An 18,832-nucleotide genomic window follows, 5' to 3' on the forward strand; every position below is an offset into this window, starting at 1 on the left:
ATATAGTCTGCATGGCAGAGTAGAGCTGGGTATTTTCATGTAACAACTTTATTGGGCCTCTCCTAGGCACTCAGTGTTTGAGTTTTATTCCCTGATGAGGCCTAAGCCAAGAGAAAGCAGCCACAGACAGTGGTAGGCTTACGGTATGTGCAAGCACATAGCGCTAAAGACGCACGTTCATCAGAGCCTCCCATGACCATGGGGCAGTAGAGAAGCAGCCTCTGCCACTTTCTAGGGCCACAATACCCTGAAGCATTGAAGGAGAGCCAATGCTAGAAGCCCCCTAACCTGAGGAAGTGGCCCATGGGGCATGGTTGCATGGACAAGGCCTGAGCTTCTACTCCAGCCAATTAGAAGATATACACTGTAAGGAGAATATTTGTATTGAATAGTCCTTCCTTGGTACATCAGTTCGTAGCGAGGCCAAACCTTAGGCGATAATTGAGGATTTGGTTAGACGATCAGAGAAGGCATAACTACAAGATCAGTCGTTAAGTGCAAAACAATCTTTAGACAATTTACTTGTACAAATAGGTGATTTATATTACCACACCATTTTCAAAATATAAGGAATTCAAAGAGGTGCAAAACAAGATTTATTAGGGGAAAGCAGGAAAGATAATTTGCGGTAACAGTCACAGAAAACCAAGTGCCCCGTGATGTCTTTACAGCAGGAACCACAGCCATGGTGAAGCCAGGCAAGGGGTGTACCAACCAGTTCTTGTGGTATGGGTATGTCTGCCCGGAAAACCTCTTCGGTTTCGGATGTTTTTCCCTTTCCTGCAGGAGTGGGCTGCAGACTAATAATGATGGTGGACCCACCAGGTCAGATCAGGCTAGCATGCGCTCCGTTATGATGAAGATGCTTTGAAGAAAAAATCCAGGTCTGAGGCGGCCAAAGATCAGAGCCAATGAGTGGTACACATCTCCCTGATGGCTCCTGGCCATGACGTGGAAGGGCTGAAGAAAAGTTCATGAATGGTGTGGACAGAAGATCATGGCTGATGCAGGGGCCCGTGGTGGGGGGATGAAACGGCATCTCCCGAATGGTCATTGTAGTTTTAGAAAAATTCACACTTTAATCATTTGGCGGTTAATACCTGTTTCCGGGGCATTGCAATTCTTGAATTCAGCCAGAATGATAGAATCACACTTGGTGCTCTTCTATGTATTGACACGCAACACATACCAGAGGCGGCATTTCATGGCTTCTTGGAGTTCTTTACTGAGCCACAACAGGACCCCCTTTGGCAACCAGGATGTGGCATTTTCCCTCCTCTTTCAGAAGAGCAGTATTGTAGCTGTAGTGAAACTAGAGGGATGGCCTGCACCACATGCACCTGGGCATAGGGAGGTGGTCTGCCGAAGCTAAGGGAGATATATTTATGCAGTGGGGACGTTATCTTTTGCGTGCTTCCTGCAGCCAGGCCGATGTTTGGATTTTCATAGGTTGCTTGCATTGCATTGTAAATTAACATATGTTATACTACTGCCCAACTAAATGGCACTCGTCTTATTGGATGGGTAAAGTGCAGAAAGGACCAGGCTAGAATTCAAACATATGCATATACATACAAGGATCTTTGCATAGATATGAGCCTGGCCCCATTCTTATTGGCCTCCCATAGCCAGCTCTCCCTGGTGCTCTTTCCCTGTATCCCCCCCATTTTGTTGTAAAGCGCCCCTTTGTTTAGTAGATAGGTTTGCTAAATCTCATGCACGCACGCACACACACACACACACACGCGCGCGCGCGAACACAAACACGTTTTCCCATTTGCCACACAATTGGAATGCGCATGTAAAATAATTTCTGAGTGTAAACATTGCCAAACTAGTAATGCAGACAAACAATTGCCATCTTTCTCAATCATTTACTTCAAAGACACTTAAAATACAATTTTGTAGAAAGAGAGATTATTCCAAGATTGCGTAAGGATAAATCCAGAATAAATGTCAAATAGCAGGAATAGCCATATATCTAAGAGGCTATTACAAATACACACTACTGACCATGAAAGGAACATATATGCAATGTGACACTAACTTTCAAAAATTAAGAAAGGCTTGTTGGAAATGCAGACCAGATTTGGGACAATCTTTGCATTATTTCAAGACCAGTTAGGCAGCACTTTATAAAGACCCCATTAACTGTAAATGACATATATCAAGCCAAGTCTTTTTGCCTAAAATCATCCCTATCCCCCACGAAATATACCCAGAGAAAGTGACTAATGCTAGATTAGGAATGGAGACCATCATTTTCTTCGGCAGGGATTGATCTACAGCAATGACTTGGCTTGTGTAGAAACAGGCATTGAAATCTTGAAATCTTTTACTAGACGTGCAGGTACTCATTTTTAGGAATAAGTCACTCTAAGATAAGAGTGGATCTTAGAAGAGAAAAATGGTCACTGGCAGCAAAGGATTATCGTTTCGATTGTTCTTCAGAGATGAGGCAAAGATTCACCCAAAATTGAGGGAGAGCCCTCCCTTCATCCCCTTGAGACCTATGCAAGGGGAGATGACATATTGACTAGAATCTTGACCTGTAAGTGAGAGTTTTCAGGTCTCAGGTACTGTTGTCAGGGGAAGAACTCAGCCAGCCGAAGAACGCTCAAAGAATTCTCTGACTAGAGGAAAAATGCTCCCGTCTTCCTCTCTAGGTACTGGCTCCCAGTGAAGTTTTACGAACCGATTTAAAGAATTACCTTTTTTGGCTTTTGAACTTTTGCACCTTTTGAGGTCATGTTGTCTGCAGTACCGTCTATCTCTTTAGGTTTCAGATTAATTTGTCTCTGATGGGGAACCACAATTCCTTGCCTAGATCCCACACACCCTTAGCAGGAGAGAAGAGAAAGTGTATTCTTTCTTCAGTCTGAGAGTGTTGCTTCAGAGATTTGGGAAACCCTGCCTCTACCTTGGATGACTGCTTTCGTGATCTTGCCTTTTTTTGCGATTTGTACAAAGGTCTTGTTTCTCCTTGGCCACTTTTGTGTCAGTTGTATATGTTTTTGTATTTTTGACTTTACTCTTTCTCTCTTGTACTCCCTCAGGAGCATGATGTGGAAACTCCATATGGAATGTTGCACGTGGTCATCCGAGGATCTCCAAAGGGAAACCGCCCAGCCATCTTGACCTACCATGATGTGGGACTGAACCGTAAGTGCAGTGATCCTGGACTACCATTTCCTGTGTGCCATGAGGGGATCTGGGTAAAATCATAGACTCATAAATATGTCAAATTGCCGTCTGTATTTCCATCCTTTACCATTCACAGGTTTGAGAATGAAATCCAAAATCGCATATTTGCTTACTATGAGGTTTTAACAAAGACACAATGATGTATGGGAAAACTCAAATCTGCACTTAATTTGTAAATTGGATTATTATTTAAGTAGATGTTTTGTTGAGCACAGATATGACACCTTGCATGACTGAAGATGAGGTTCACCCAGCTCGTTGTTCGTAGCTGCTGGTCTCAGGCTTCGGATCCGGACTCCAAGATGATTCCAGTTCCATCCTCCTTGACGGCGGATCTTCAATGGTGATCATCCACCAGCAACCTTTCAGTCGGGACCTCCTTTCAGGAGCCCTGCCCACAAGTGACGGTTACCACAGACCCCCCCTTCTAGTGTGGGGAACGACACTGCGTCAACTCAAGGTGTACGATTTGTGGGTGCCCCAGGACAGGTGGTCCCATATCAATTGCCTAGAGCTCCTGCCAGTTTTTCTGGCACTCGAAGCTTTTCAACCCTCTATCAATTCGCACTGACAATTCCATAGTGATGTTCTACATCAACAATCAAGGGGGGCACCAGGTCTCCTCCTCTGGTGGACCTAGCTATCAAAATTTGGAATTGGGCTATCCAACACAATATCTGGCTTCAGGCAATGCACATTCCGGGTAACATCAATGTGGCTGCAGACTCCCTCAGCTGCCAATCTGCAGCGAGTTAGGAGTGGGAGATGAACACCAATGTTCTCACCAAGATCTTCCACCAATGGGATCCTCTAGCAGTGGACCGCTTTGCAACCTCAATGAACAGGAAAATCTGTCTTTATGCTTCCAGGGACGGTATCGCTGTGGCTTCCTTGGGGGACGCTCTTGAGATCCCATGGGACAACATGAAAGCTTACGCCTCCCCCCCTTTGCAGCTGATTCATCGGTTGCTCTGGAAAATCAGGAGTGCTTCCAACTGCACGCTCCTCTTCATAGCTTCTTGGTGGCTTTTTCAGAACTGCAGCACCTGTCAATGTGCTCCCCGATCAGGTTGCCGCAGATTCCCGACCTTCTTCACCAGAGCAATCACCAGTTGTGACACCCCTCTCCACAATCCTTCAGCTTGGCGGCCTGGTACTTGAGTTCCGATCACTAGTGGAGGATAACCTGTGCATAATTCAAGCAGCACGTAAGCCTTCTACGAGGGCTCAGTACAGGAGCAAATGGCTATGAATTGTCATTGGTGGCTAGGGACTATGGACAAAGGAGTAAGGTGGTCACTACGTGGAGTAACTTTGTCATTCAAGAGCTTTGAATTGCATGAAAAATTATTTGAAGGATATTGGCTTATGCCTAAACCCGGTATAATCCCCAATTTTAATAACTTTGGGAAAGAGGATTAAACCTAAAATATTATGGAGGGTAGAGGGAAGTACATTTTCTCTTTAAGACAGCGCACAGATGCCTTTGAGCTTGGCGTGCTATATAAGCAACTAAATAAATAAATAAAAGTGTCAGGAGCATCATCTATCTTGTTTATTACATCTGTGACAGATGTAGGTGGACTACCCTTGCAACTAGACTAGAAACTAAACTGGACCCATTATTGCTTTGATGCAGGAGGTATATTTTAAAAATTATAAATATTCATTACTACCACTAAGGACATTTTTATGAGGGGAAAAGTACTGCCTTCAATTCTTTATGGGTTAGAACTGTTTGTTCTTGGTTGGAAAAATATCCATACTATATTAGGTATGAATTGTGCCTTTTAGCCAGTGGTTGAAGTGGGCAGGAGCGGTTGGAAGCAGTGCTCCTCTATTTTTTCATAAAAGGTTTTACTGCTCCTATACTTTAAACAAATGAAGAAACGGTTCCAGAATGGTTTAGTTCTAAAATAAAAGTGTTGGAAGAATCTGAAACTTGCACTTCGGTGCACTGCACTGAACATTCCCTTAAATAGCAGGTGTGTTTGGGGGTTTGGAGTGCGCGTGGGTGGGGATGTGGTGATGTGGTGTGTGGTAAGCGGGGGCAGGCCAGCAGGCAACATAGTGCCACTACTTCTTTTTGCACACTTCCATCACTGCGTGTAACGTGGCAGTCTTATAATGAATGGCAAAAATTGAAATTACTGAGAACATTTTTGGATCCTTCTCCTTTCTCGTTATTTGTGGATTTGAATAATCTAGAGAAATCCACTAACTGTGGGGCCTTGAATTCCTTCATAAAGGAGTGGGTTTCTATGCTAATTGTGAAAAATCTGTCCTGTGACTAACTGTTAGCCATTCCGGATGTACTGAAAAAGAAAATAAAGGAGTTGAATTGGTGTAAGGACCAGAACTTAATTGCTAAATATAAGTTGCAGCATCAGTTTGGCACAATTCATAAACCTTTAGAATTTTTACCGTCATATGTAAAAATCTCTCCTAGCCCTATGTTCAGGTGTATTGTTAAGCAATTCAAATTTAATCTACTTGGCTTTCTTGATAGATGGGGCCCGATTATAAATTATGCTCCGCCAATTAGGTTTTGTAGGTTGTGCAAAGTGGTATATTTTCAGGAAAACTTAAAACATATGTTAATTGTCTGTGGAGCTACTTTTAAAATCCAGAGGTTGTTGTTCAAGTGTTATGTACATTCTGATGAGTCCCTCTCAACTGAATAGTTGTGTGTCCACGCTTCTACAAGAGGTGCAGACCGAAGAATGCAAACGTATGGTCTCCCACATGATGGGGCTTCCAAAAACAATGAATGCTTCACTCTGTAAGCAAATGCACGCCGCTTTTTGATAGCCCCTTCACCAATTGTCTCTGATTTGCAATTCTGGAGAAAATTAATTAGTAAAGGCTTAAGACACTACAATAAGAATAAGGAACAATAATATCAATGGCCGAGATCTACATGTCTGATGCAATTTCATTCCAATAGTTACAACTTTGTTCATCACTGCAGAATCAAATCGCATCAGTAGCCTAAACCTATTGGATTGAGGAAATTTTACATGCAGTGAAAAATGAAAATACCTAATTGCTAAATTCTGTAAAGTATTGGAAAATAAAACAAAGATAATTGACACACAATATGGAGAGAACTAGATACAAGGACACGTGGTTGATGCAACTGAAGGGGAGTGGTTAATACTGTACCAAATTATTAAGAGTAAATGATTCTTTGAGCGTGGTAAATAAGCTCAGAGAATAATTAGCTCTACTGCTGGTTTTGTACCTAATATAAATTGCATTATAGCCTTAAAACGGTGTCCAGTTAACTGGTCGACAACAAACTGGTCGACTGCAATTTGGTCGACACCATTTGGTCGAATGCCAAATGGTCGAATTTTTTTTTTTTATATATATATATGTGTTTTGTGGGTTTTCGTGTGGGGAAAAAAAATAAAAAAGAAAAAAAAGGGGGTTGGGGGGACCCCCCCAAAAAAAACCAAAAAATGGGTAAAAAAAAAAAAAAAAAATTCGACCATTTGGCATTCGACCAAATGGTGTCGACCAAATTGTCTGTCGACCAAATGTTTTCGACCATTTGACTGGTAACCCCTTAAAACAATAGTGACTTTGTTATAAATACAGCAGGGAATCGACCAAGATGTCATATAAATCAATGATCCTTTAATGATCTTTGAACACAGGGATAATTCCAAGGGGACATGAATGGTCGAGTTTGGAGTTAAGAGAATGAAATTCTTTTGAGAAGACTGCTGATAATTCGCCTTCTGAAACGTGCACCATCGGTTCCCTGAATGCTCTAATCGCTGGAGCTACTTGCTGCAGGAACTGCGTTGTATCTGGAATCACAGACACCATTGGGGGAACTTCCTTGGCCGACGAACCGCCATTTAAAGAAACCCCAATTCCAGGCATCAGACGTAAGTGTGGGGAGCCTTCTTAAATACTGAACTGCTCTGGCTAACTCATGGGAAATACCCTGCCTTCTAAAACCATCCCTCTGAAGCTCAAGATAGACCATCTTCATTTGGACTATACCAAGAGCTTGCAGTGAAGTCTTGACTGTGGATTCACAAACACACAGGACCCCATGAGGCCCTGCACCAACAGGAATTGGCAAGCAGACAAGTCCTGCTGCTGAATGGGTTCCTCCGGAGACTGAGCCTGGATGCTCTACGCTGTGATCTGCTAACAAACTGTATGTTCTTACTACATTAGCCTCAGCCAGACATCAGAGTGCAGGCATGCGCTGGAATGCAAACATGACCTGCAGGCTGTACTGCACCTGCATCTGCAAGTATGCGCAGACACAGGAGCGAAACTCAAGCAAGTAGATAAATCACCAACAGCTCAACACTCATGCACCCCTCTGGTTTGATAGGGCCCTTCACTAGGTTCAACCTGGAGTCTTTGCCCAGTAGATCTCCTGACAGTTCTGGGGCAACTACGCTGAAACTCCACCTCTCTTTGTCCAATCCCGGCAGAGACGTGGAGAGGAACACTCAGCGGTGTCATCATCCTTTGCTCAACATGGGACCATAGCCAAGCAGGGTTCTACGGAGCTTCTCCTGCAACGGTGCTGTGACCCCACTGCCGGCAGTTTGCAGACCTTTCTACAAAAAATCAAGGCCGAGGGTTCCATGTCCAAAGGATGGGCAGCCTGCCAAGATTACCCCTCCCACCGTGCAGATGAAGTGAGGTTAAAGTATTCCTGGTTGGAAGGTAAGACGCCTTTGAACCTAACGACTGCACCGAAAAAGAGGGCTGTAAGGGTGAGGAGATATTATCTAGGAAGGTGAGATGAGCAGTTGGAAAGGAGTGGTAGGGACAGGATGTGCAGCTATTCATGACTTGGACCGTGGTTGAAGTGGAGTATCTTTGTTGTAAGAGTAGTGCAGATGTTATGTGACTTTAGAAGAACCTAATGGAGTAGATGAGTGGCCTTTGCCGCCTAATGTCTGGCAGAGAGACTCCCAGGACCCCCCTTGTCAATTTGCATTCCCTCCCCCAGCACGTAGCTGAGAAGCCCAGCTTTCACGCTGTAAATTCGGCATAGGGAGGTTACATCATGGAATAAATAGCCAAATACGATTTCGACTACTTTTCTTAATCGAAATTGGCAGAAAATATATTTGGGAGCTGGGTAATCGTGATAATTAAGATAGAGGGAAGTGGGGGAGGGCTGCAGGGGGCCTCCCCCTGCCTATATTTGCAGCCAGATTGAATTAAAGAAAAAATAAATTCAACAAACTCATATTCATTGAATTGTTTTCGATGTTATCACATAGAACCGTAAATTCTGCCTTGCCTGAGCTAAGTCAATGGATTGATTTGATTTAGTACATGTATGGCTGGCTTCTCGAGCCTTTCCTGACAAGAATAACACAGTTAAAATAGTAAGACAGCTATAACAACAACAAAAAACATACGATATCCCAACCCATAGCCTTCATAAACCCTACTTAGTGCTACATGCATGTGCCATACGAACCCCACAACTAAACCGACTCGTGGTCCCAGTTCAATTGATTTGTAACAGTGTGCATAACCTCCCCCCATCTTCCTGCTAAGGGACCCGGATCGGGTGAGAGGCAGCTGCACAACCCGACTCGCCCCCTCTCAGTCCCCTTTATAGTTCTCTTTTCTTTCCAGGCACCCGACATAAAAACAGCTGTCATCTTGGTGATCCTTGAACAAGCCCCCAGAAGAAACGTCAGAGTCACGTGTTCATCCTCCAGCAGTCTTTCCCTTTTGAAAAGAGGGGTGATTTTGTTTAATCGTAGGAAGTTATAACCTGGACATTGAAGGAAACAATGCATAAGTGTCCTGGCCTCCACCCAAGAAACCTTGCAATTGGAATCGGCAGAATGATTCCATCCCCTCATGTTACTGCCGATTGGCAGATGATCTTGCTATGGCCAAGTCAAAGAGGCTTTTTTCATTTGGCTCTGGTAAGATTCTCAGGGGGGGTTGGTGGTAATGGGGTGCCCCATAAATATCAGCCCAAGCAAGAGTGTGTAGAAGCACTGCTTCCCTGGTGCTTCATTTTCAGTTGCCTGAGATCTTCCATACCAAGCAGGGTCATTTCTTGCATCAGTTGTTTCCTCTATTTGAATACCCTAGATCTTTCCATGACATGTCCACCAGATCTATTGAAGACGATGTTAGTCTTTTGACTGCATATCTTGCCGGGGGGGGGTCTGCCACCATTCTTTCCTGAGAGAGGTACCCTAGATCTGCTTGCAAGGCTAAGGTCAGAGAAAACCTTATCGCAGATACAGGAGCTGCTTCCAAAATGTTATTTTGCTAATGCCGATTCTGTTGATGTTTTTATCCAGCCCCAGATTCAGTGGTCGAAGTGTACGGCCTATCCTCCCCACCCCACGCCAACAAACCCCAATGCCACGCCCCCTCCCGCGCGTAGAGGAGCACCGCTACAAACCGCTCCCGTCCACTTCGACCACTGCCCACATTTCAGTTCCACATGCGACAGGGCTTACATATTTTGCTTGAAAGATGGTGTCAACTTCTGGCCCTATATGCTATATCTTATGTTTCCTTATGAACTCTGTTAGGGCTCTGGCTACTGCCTCAGCCTTCTTCGACGTAGGGGCGATGTGAGGTTTCCAGAAAGTGTTATATGATAACGTGACTCCCAGATACTTTTACAATAGATTTGTATGAAATCCACCTACTTTTAGCTGGTGTAAAAACAGGTGCATTGCATAGGAATCCAAAGCATTTCCGCCAGCATGAAAAGGTCACGCTGGCATACATGCTTGCGCATTTGTATGTCAGAGAAGATGGGGTTGGTGAAGACGGTACATCCATTCCGTGCCCCTGCTTTCCTACACAATGGATTGAAAATGTGGCGTGGAGTACAGAGCCTGCGTAAAATATTTACCCATGCATTTTGCTCCACGCCGCAAAGAATATGACCCCCACAGAGTACCCTTTGAATGGCAGGACACACACAGCAACCATTCTGCGGTGGCTCTGTTTTTGAGGATTTGTATTTGTATTTTTTTATTTGTATAGCACGCCTGGCCCAAAGGCATCTAGGTAGGTTGCACACAACTGATGGTACAGTTGCTGGCCTATAGGGAGAGATGTGTGTGCGCTGGCAGCTTGCACATGCCTACTGTTCAGTGGCAGTGCTATACTGATTTGTCCATTTTAGAAGGATCGATGCAGCCGTGTATTGCTGCTGCAGATTTTGCTGGACCTGCTTTGATGTGCAGTTTCTGCACAAGCGAATGTGATCCCTCATAAAAGCGTGTATTTTCTCGTTAATGAGTCAGAAGGACTCGTGATGGGATTGAACAAGCATTGGGATAGCCAATATGTTTTAGGTGTCCTATGTGGAGCGCAGCCTCAAGTGCCCCAATACACTTCATACCATAACTAGAGCATCACAATAAAGTTCACACCTCTACAATTGATAACAATCATTAACAGGCTTAACATAAAACAGCCAGACACGTCAAACAAAAAAACAAACAAAATAGAGCAATACACTGTTCAGTCAATCCTCGGGCATCTGCACTCTTTTCATTAAATTGACAACAGAGGCAATCAATTGCAACTAAGACACACAGCAGGGTGTTCATCTATCAGCAAATTGGAAATCCAGAAACATACAAAAGGAGGGAATATTGGCACATCACAAAGCATGCCATTTGTCATCTACTACTATCCATACTAATAGATGTTGATCTTCTAGGTGTCACTAAACCTGCACTCAGGAGCCAAACCCTAAAAAGGAAGACACATCAGATAATCGAGTAAGAGATACATGCCGCCATCACGCTAATGAAGGACTGCAGTGGGGAAGGATTGCTCTATCTTGGGGTACTTGAGGGGATGCTTTCAAGGATACATTCTAAAACCTTTAAAAGCCATTGCATCATGCAGCAGGTGGATCCACAAAGGGGCCGGGAGGTGCCTAGGCAGTGACAGACCCTATGAAAGTAATGGAAAGAGGGGTGTTTACATTATGCGGACGCCACTGATAGCTAAGCATTCACAATGGGGAGGAAGAAAGGCATTTCATTTCATTGTGAAGCAAGGCAAAGAGGTGAGAAGCATCTTACTCCTGCACTAGGTGTCCTATTGCAGACACATGTTTTTCCTTTGAGAATCATGGACAGAATGACCTGATGGATGAATATAATGCCTGATACGGGGCCTCAGTCGCTGATTCTCACAAACTAGAAGAAAGGCCCAGAGAGGTCCTTGGTGACCATGAATCTCCCTTTGGATCAAGCTAGCATTAGCATTGCCTAAGCAACTTGGCAATCCATGGCTTGTATCACAGTGGCTTTCTTATTAGAATGATGGGGACACAGGCAACATGGGTGGCATAAAGCCCCAGGAAGCCAGTGGTAGCAGGGCCAATGAAAATGGAGCCAAATATTTGGGAGGGTCACATATTTGTTTTGGTACAAGAAGCATCCAGTGATAAAGAATCCATGAAGGGTGATATGAAAGGATAGTTTGCAATGCTGTGCATACAATAATCCAGGGAAGGAAACACAGGTAGGTAAAGATGGGCTGCATTGAGGAAGACAGAGGTATGTTGTGCGTGTGGTAGCACTTGCCAATTTATCTATTGCTTAAGTAGTTAGACCATTGCATAATAAGTAAACAGTGATAGGACAAATATTTAGTCACAAGAGTAAACAGTCCATGTCAATCAGAAAATATATTTAATAAACAAAATGGACACTGCACGCCAACACGTGGATCAGCCCTCTCCGGGCCGTCCTCAGGGCGTATTTGTTGTTACAATGATCAGTGTTCTGATAAAGAGCATTAATAAACCATGCCCATTTGCATAGAAATAATGGGTAAACAAATTATTGCCATTTTGCAATAAACAGTTTTTTACAAGGACGAAATTGGTCCATCATAGTTTGAAACAAACATAATCCAAAAGAAACGTATGCAATATAAGTATAAATCCAATGTCAGCGAGGAGAGAGAGAGAAAAAGGGGTTATCAAGGATAAGGGGTCAGGGGAGAAAGGAGAGAAAATTAAATTGGCAAGTTAGAAATAATTTAATATTATACATACATTCATTATTAGATTTCCAAATTCCTAACCATAAAAACCCATTTAGAGAACTGGTTATTTGTATGGCTAGGTAGTTGCAACTAATCGGACGAGTGGACAGTCCATAACAATAGTGTACCTGATTTTAATCCATTAAAAAAGTAACAAAATTCCATCCAACTCTAATGGATGTATTTGCTGATGCCTGCGAGGAAATACGATTATATGTTGTAGCTTAATAGGTACCTAGAACAATAACCCGGTCTCCTTCAACTCCCGCTAGCTTTACACCAAATACGGCTAGTTTGCCTAACTGAGATTAATTAACAAATTACACTATCATTACCATAAAACCAACTAATTATACTTTATTATACCGTAGGAGCCATAGTGCGCCTATTAACATGTATACATCCGATACCTTTCTTGAGTGAAAACACTCAGTAATAATAAATTCTCGAATCCTACAATTAGTTCATAAACTAGCGCAAATGTAAGAACGCTAAGAGATGCACTCAAACTAATTTCAATACACCCCTGTTCGGTTACGTTCGTAAACCAAGGGACAATTGTACAAATGCTTTTCTTTAAATCTCAATTGACTTCCTACCTAACTTGAGTATTCCCCTCACACCGCCTGAGTTGCCAGGCAACGGCAACAGGATGGTCACATGACCAAAGCCATTAAATAGCCTGGCTGAGTAACTATAGGCCATCACAGTCACACCCACATTCCTTCCAGGAAGCCGGAGACAGACGGCAGAAACCTGCCGAGCTGCACACGCATTTAGGCGTTTAAAGGTTAGTGCTCCGTTCAAATAGTAGAATTTGGAATCTTTGCAATTATAAACATTTATCCCGAGTTACGTACAATAGTGTCTTCTTACTCGCACATTTCAGAACTTGTTCGTATATTCGAGAAGCAAGGACCGTTAAGCAAACTCCCCATAATCAAGCTACCTCACCTTAGGTAAGCGCTTTGTAGAGTTTGTCATTGTAGAATTTCGTAGCTGCAGTGGCTATATTATTCAAGTACACAGTGGACCCATTTATCCCGTGTTACTTACAATAGTGTTTTCTTGTACTCGCACATTTCAGAACTTGTTCGTATATTCGAGAAGCCAGGACCATTAAGCAAACTCCCCGTTATCAAGCTACCTCACCTTAGGTAAGCGCTTTGTAGAGTTTGCTACTGTAGAATTTCGCAGCTGCAGTGGCTATATTATTCCAGCACACAGTATACCTATTAAGCTACAACATATAATCGTATTTCCTCGCAGGCATCAGCAAATACATCCATTAGAGTTGGATGGAATTTGTTACTTTTTTAATGGATTAAAATCAGGTACACTATTGTTATGGACTGTCCACTCGTCCGATTAGTTGCAACTACCTAGCCATACAAATAACCAGTTCTCTAAATGGGTTTTTATGGTTAGGAATTTGGAAATCTAATAATGAATGTATGTATAATATTAAATTATTTCTAACTTGCCAATTTAATTTTCTCTCCTTTCTCCCCTGACCCCTTATCCTTGATAACCCCTTTTTCTCTCTCTCTCCTCGCTGACATTGGATTTATACTTATATTGCATACGTTTCTTTTGGATTATGTTTGTTTCAAACTATGATGGACCAATTTCGTCCTTGTAAAAAACTGTTTATTGCAAAATGGCAATAATTTGTTTACCCATTATTTCTATGCAAATGGGCATGGTTTATTAATGCTCTTTATCAGAACACTGATCATTGTAACAACAAATACGCCCTGAGGACGGCCCGGAGAGGGCTGAAACACGTGTTGGCGTGCAGTGTCCATTTTGTTTATTAAATATATTTTCTGATTGACATGGACTGTTTACTCTTGTGACTAAATATTTGTCCTATCACTGTTTACTTATTATGCAATGGTCTAACTACTTAAGCAATAGATAAATTGGCAAGTGCTACTACATGACTGATTTTGAGGGAGCGCTGATTGGCAGGCTACATTGACTTTGTTGTTCTCTTCTGTATACGAAGGGGTACCGAGAACTTACCCTTCTAAGCACTGCCACTGCTGCAAACCTCTCAAACACTTAATCAATAAGGGTGCGCGCACCTACCCACATTGGGGACTTTTTCTCGGAATCTATTTATTACATGTTGTGCGTGTGTACTGGGATTGATTCTGTTGGGGGATCCTTTTTGGATAAAGATGTTGGGTTCCGATACGCAACATTCCAGTACTGAGTGAGGCTTGACTAGTTCTGTGCACTTTGACCTTACCCATCATTCTGAATGGCGACTGCTGCACCGGCGTGCCCTTTGAGCTGCTCCCTCCCCTACATAACCAGCCTCACTGCGCTGAAGCAGTGCTTCTGCAGCGCACGTGATTCGGTGTGGGAGGTGAGGAGCCCAGCGGGTTGCAGCATGATAAAAGGAAAGGACACTGGGCCCCTGGCTTAACACCTAACAGTAAGTGATATGGCTCCCATAATTGTTTAAACTATGAGAATCTACGATCTGAGAAGGCCAAAAACGAAACAAACTAAAAATAATCAGTCTGAAAGGCCTAAAGGACACTTACCAAGTGCTAAAGATTCTTGTGATGCAGGCAAAATTACTAAGTATTTATTTGATCCCATTGCAAAACAATTTTCCAGATTCACACTAAAGGCCCATCTTACCACTTCAATTGCATGCTTGAGTCCTAAATAGACTGAATCACTGATTGAAGCATTAGAGTTGACCAGTACCCACAATAGTCAAAGAACTATACCCAGTGACATCCTAACCACCTTATCACCACTAGATGGAGAATCAATCACAGATCGAGATATGTTAGCTTACCTTGAGCTTGCACTGGCTGGACAAAGCACCTACGCTGTGCCACTCACGTGGCAGAAGCACCCGTTCAGGAGTTGAAGAAATACTGATATGCAACTCGCGAGATGAGCTCTTATATAAAAGCCTACTTTGGGAGTTAAATTAGGGAGTGCAAAGTAAGCCTACTCCGAAGACTTTTTCAGAGCCATTGAATGCAACACAAGAGAAATCTTATAAACCTCTGCCACAAAAAGATTTCTTGAAATCTCTTTCTTCAATTTATGAAGAACATGAACCAACTGACAATGATCAAACACCTTTTGGTCTTCAATATGGCACTCCAAATGTTCCAGATGAATTTATTTCAGATGAATCTAGGCTTACAGATCTGTATGAAAAACTACAATAAGCCAGTGGGGTAGATACACCTCCTGAGCTGGAATTTGGGAAGCCAGATCCTTCACATCATGCTGATAGGTCAGACAGAGAATTAATGAGCAAAGATGTGGAATGTTTGGGATGGAGTAGACCTGCTCCTCCTTTTCAATGAGGTGACTTAACAGACGTATTATGCCAAGGTCCACAGAGCGATCCCATTTTGCCCTTGCATATTGCTTTACAAAAAAGGGTTACAACAGATTGGGAAACCCCATATTCCATTTATGTGGTTAATAAGAACTTTCCCAGAAAATATAGGCCATCCAGCAGTGACCCAGATTTTTTAACCAAGCACCCGACTCCGGAAAGTTTGGTGATCCAGGAAGCCACATCCACCAAATAATCTGCTTACCCTGCCATTCCTACAGACAGGGATGATAAATGGGTGGACGCTTGGGTGCAGAAAATATTTACTGCCTGTAGCGTGGCCTTGAAATCGGCAAATACCACTTGTGCCTTGTCTAAATTTTAATTTACCCTGTGGGATTGCGCCACAATGGCGGATGACCACATCCCGAAGGGGAAGAGAGAGACAGCTTCCTGGCTAGCATCAAGTATGGTAAGGAAGCCATGTGGGAGTGCCTCCAGTAAAGTCTAGATATTGCAGATAGTATTCGCAGATCCATCGCGACTAGTACCGTGCAATGCAGATTTGCGTTGTTGAGGAAGTCTGGATTTGCACCGGATGTGCAATCTAGATTACTCAATATGCCTTTTGACTGCTCAAGACTGCTTGTTAGCAAGGCTGATGAAAGTCTGGAAAGGTTACAGACCTCGAAAGCGCCTGCTAATCTCTTAGTGCCGCTATTAGCCTCAACATTCCTACTCTGGTACATCATCTTGGAGGGGTAAGTCCTTTCGTTTCTACTCCTCAATTGGAAGAGGGAGAGGACAAACCAGTCATAGAGGACAAAGAAGATTCCCTCGTGGTGGACGAGGGAGAGGTGTTAAATCAGCCCAAACAGCAGCAGCTTTGCCCTCAGCCACTGCTTCAGCCATCTCAAAACCTCTATGAGGCCTTAATCCACAAGACCCCAGTGGGAGGCAGGCTCTCACAGCATCTGAAAGAGAGGTGAGACATTACTTCAGATGCTTGGGCACTGGAAATGATAGCCCAGGATTACTGTGTTCCTTTTCTAAAAAGGCCTCAGGATCACCCACCGGGTAACAGCTCATTGAAAATTCCAGATCTCCCCCTTATGAAGGAAATTCTGATCCTGCTAGAGAAAGGTGCAAAAGAATCAATACATGCGGTGGAGAGGAACAAAGGTTGATACACCCGTATTTTCTAATCCCCAAAAAGGACAATGGATTGATACCCATCTTAGACTTAAGAAACTTGAACAACTTCCTCAGGCAGGACAAGTTCAAGATGGTTACCCTTTCTTAGATCCTTCAGGCCCTCCAACTCCAAGACTCAATGGTGTCATTGGATCTTCAGGATGTTTTCTTTCATGTGCTTATTCATTACAAGTACACAAGGTAACTGAGGTTCGCAGTTGCCGGTTCTCATTATCAATTTCAAGTTCTGCCATTTGGGCTCACCTCCGCCCCAAGGTTTTTCACCAAGTTCAATGTGGTGGTTTCAGCGAGTCTCAGGAGAGGGGGAGATACACATCTCCACCTACCTGGACGATTGATTGATCAGGGCTCCCAAACAGACCCTGGAGCATCTTGCCACTTACTCCACAAACTGGGCTTCTCCCTCAATTACAAGAGGTCAAACATGATACTATCTCAAAGGCTCCTATTTATCGGAGCAGCCCTGGATGCCTCCTCGGGAAAAGCCTTGCCACCCGAGGTGAGGGCTCATCACATTCTGCAGATGGTCACCAAATTTCAGAGTGTCCAGCATCTTCCGTCCTTCGATGTTTTGAGGTTGCTCGGCCTCATGGTCTCCTGTATTTTGCTAGTGCCAGAGGCTCGTCTGAGAATGATATCCCTCCAATGAGCTCCCAGGACTCACTGGTCCCAATTCCCAGCCAGGATGTCAGACCTCCTTCAGGTTCCAAACAAGGTTGCACAGGATCTCCTGTGGTGGGCCTGCGAGGAAAACATTCTGAAGGGAGAACCTTTTTGGCAACCATGGTCGGAGATAACGGTAGTGAAGGACGCCTCACTCACAGAGTGGGTAGCACATGCCAAAGTTCTGACAATCAGCGGTCGTTGGTCTCCATCCAAGTCCAAATTACACATCAATCTTTTGGAGCTGAGGGCAATCAGACTAGCGCTGAAGGCCTTCCTGCCCTCTGTACAGGGAAAGAATGTCCTGATAATGACGGACAACACAGTGGCCATGTACTTCCTCAACAAGTGAGGAGGTGTAGGGTCACTACCACTGTGCAGAGAGGCAATGCAGCTCTGGTGCTGGGCAATTTATGAAGGAATCTCTCTATCAGCAGTTCACCTAGCCAGAGAGTAGAACACAACAGCAGATGCTCTGAGCAGGCAGAGCGCTGTCTCCCACGAGTGGGAACTTGCTCATGAAGTCCTTCAAGAGATCTTCACCCTTTGGGAAAACCCTCAAGTGGATCTGTTCACGACCAGTGTCGACGGGAAGTGCAAACTATTTTACTCCAGGAAATTTCCTCCACGAGGAGCTCTAGGAGACGCGTTCATAGTGGACTGGGAGTTTCCGCTCCTGTACGTGCTTCCTCCAGTCCCAGTCATTCTGCACATGATCAGGAGGTTGAGAAAGCTCGGGAAATCCATGATTCTAATTGCCCTGGATTGGGCCAGGAGGACGTGGACCCGGACCGTCTGGTCATGTACATCTGCCCTCCAATATGTCTTCCACAAAGAGAGGACCTTCTCTCGTGAGAGGAGGGTCACGTTCTCCATCCAGAGATCAAGACACTCAGCCTTCATGCATGGATTCTGAGAGGGTGAGGTACAAGGATTGGGACCTCCCAGACAACATAATGGAGATTTGGCTTTCGGCCAGAAGGCCAGCAACAAAATTCTTATACCGCTGTCGTTGGAACATTTTCAGCAGCTGGTGTAGGAATAAGAATGTGGATCAATTTCAGGCCGATACAACTACAGGGTTATCTTTTCTTCTCCAGCATGGGGTCTGGCATGGATTCACATGCTCATGAATATTCCCCGTCGTCAGGCTGGGAATCCTCGGTAAAGAAAAAACCAGTATCAGTTTCGTTTCTGATCTGTCTTTCGTAGTAATAACCAATCACTGGTCTCTGCGTCATACTGACCACAGCCAATGACTGCCCTCTACCTAAGCACCGCCTCTGGCAGCCATCTTCAGATTTTTACCGCACGTTCATGTGTTGGGATCCTCGTGCTATTGCTCTCGAGCGTTAGTGCTATTTTTCGCGCTTTTCACAAAAA

At 43.9% G+C, this 18,832-nt stretch overlaps 1 protein-coding gene across 6 annotated transcripts in view; it reads left to right on the plus strand.

Annotated features, from left to right (window-relative positions):
• The window catches only part of NDRG4 (NDRG family member 4), an 865,926-nt gene that overhangs the window by 625,910 nt on the left and 221,184 nt on the right, over positions 1-18,832 (plus strand). For all 6 annotated transcript variants that reach the window (XM_069654558.1, XM_069654565.1, XM_069654543.1 and 3 more), the window contains one exon: positions 3,057-3,162. In XM_069654558.1, the coding sequence (XP_069510659.1) occupies positions 3,057-3,162 (106 nt within the window). The remainder of the gene's footprint in view (positions 1-3,056; positions 3,163-18,832) is intronic.

Source organism: Ambystoma mexicanum, chromosome 1p, assembly GCF_040938575.1.
Source record: "Ambystoma mexicanum isolate Mex_15411 chromosome 1p, UKY_AmexF1_1, whole genome shotgun sequence".
In the NCBI taxonomy this organism is placed as follows: domain Eukaryota; kingdom Metazoa; phylum Chordata; class Amphibia; order Caudata; family Ambystomatidae; genus Ambystoma; species Ambystoma mexicanum.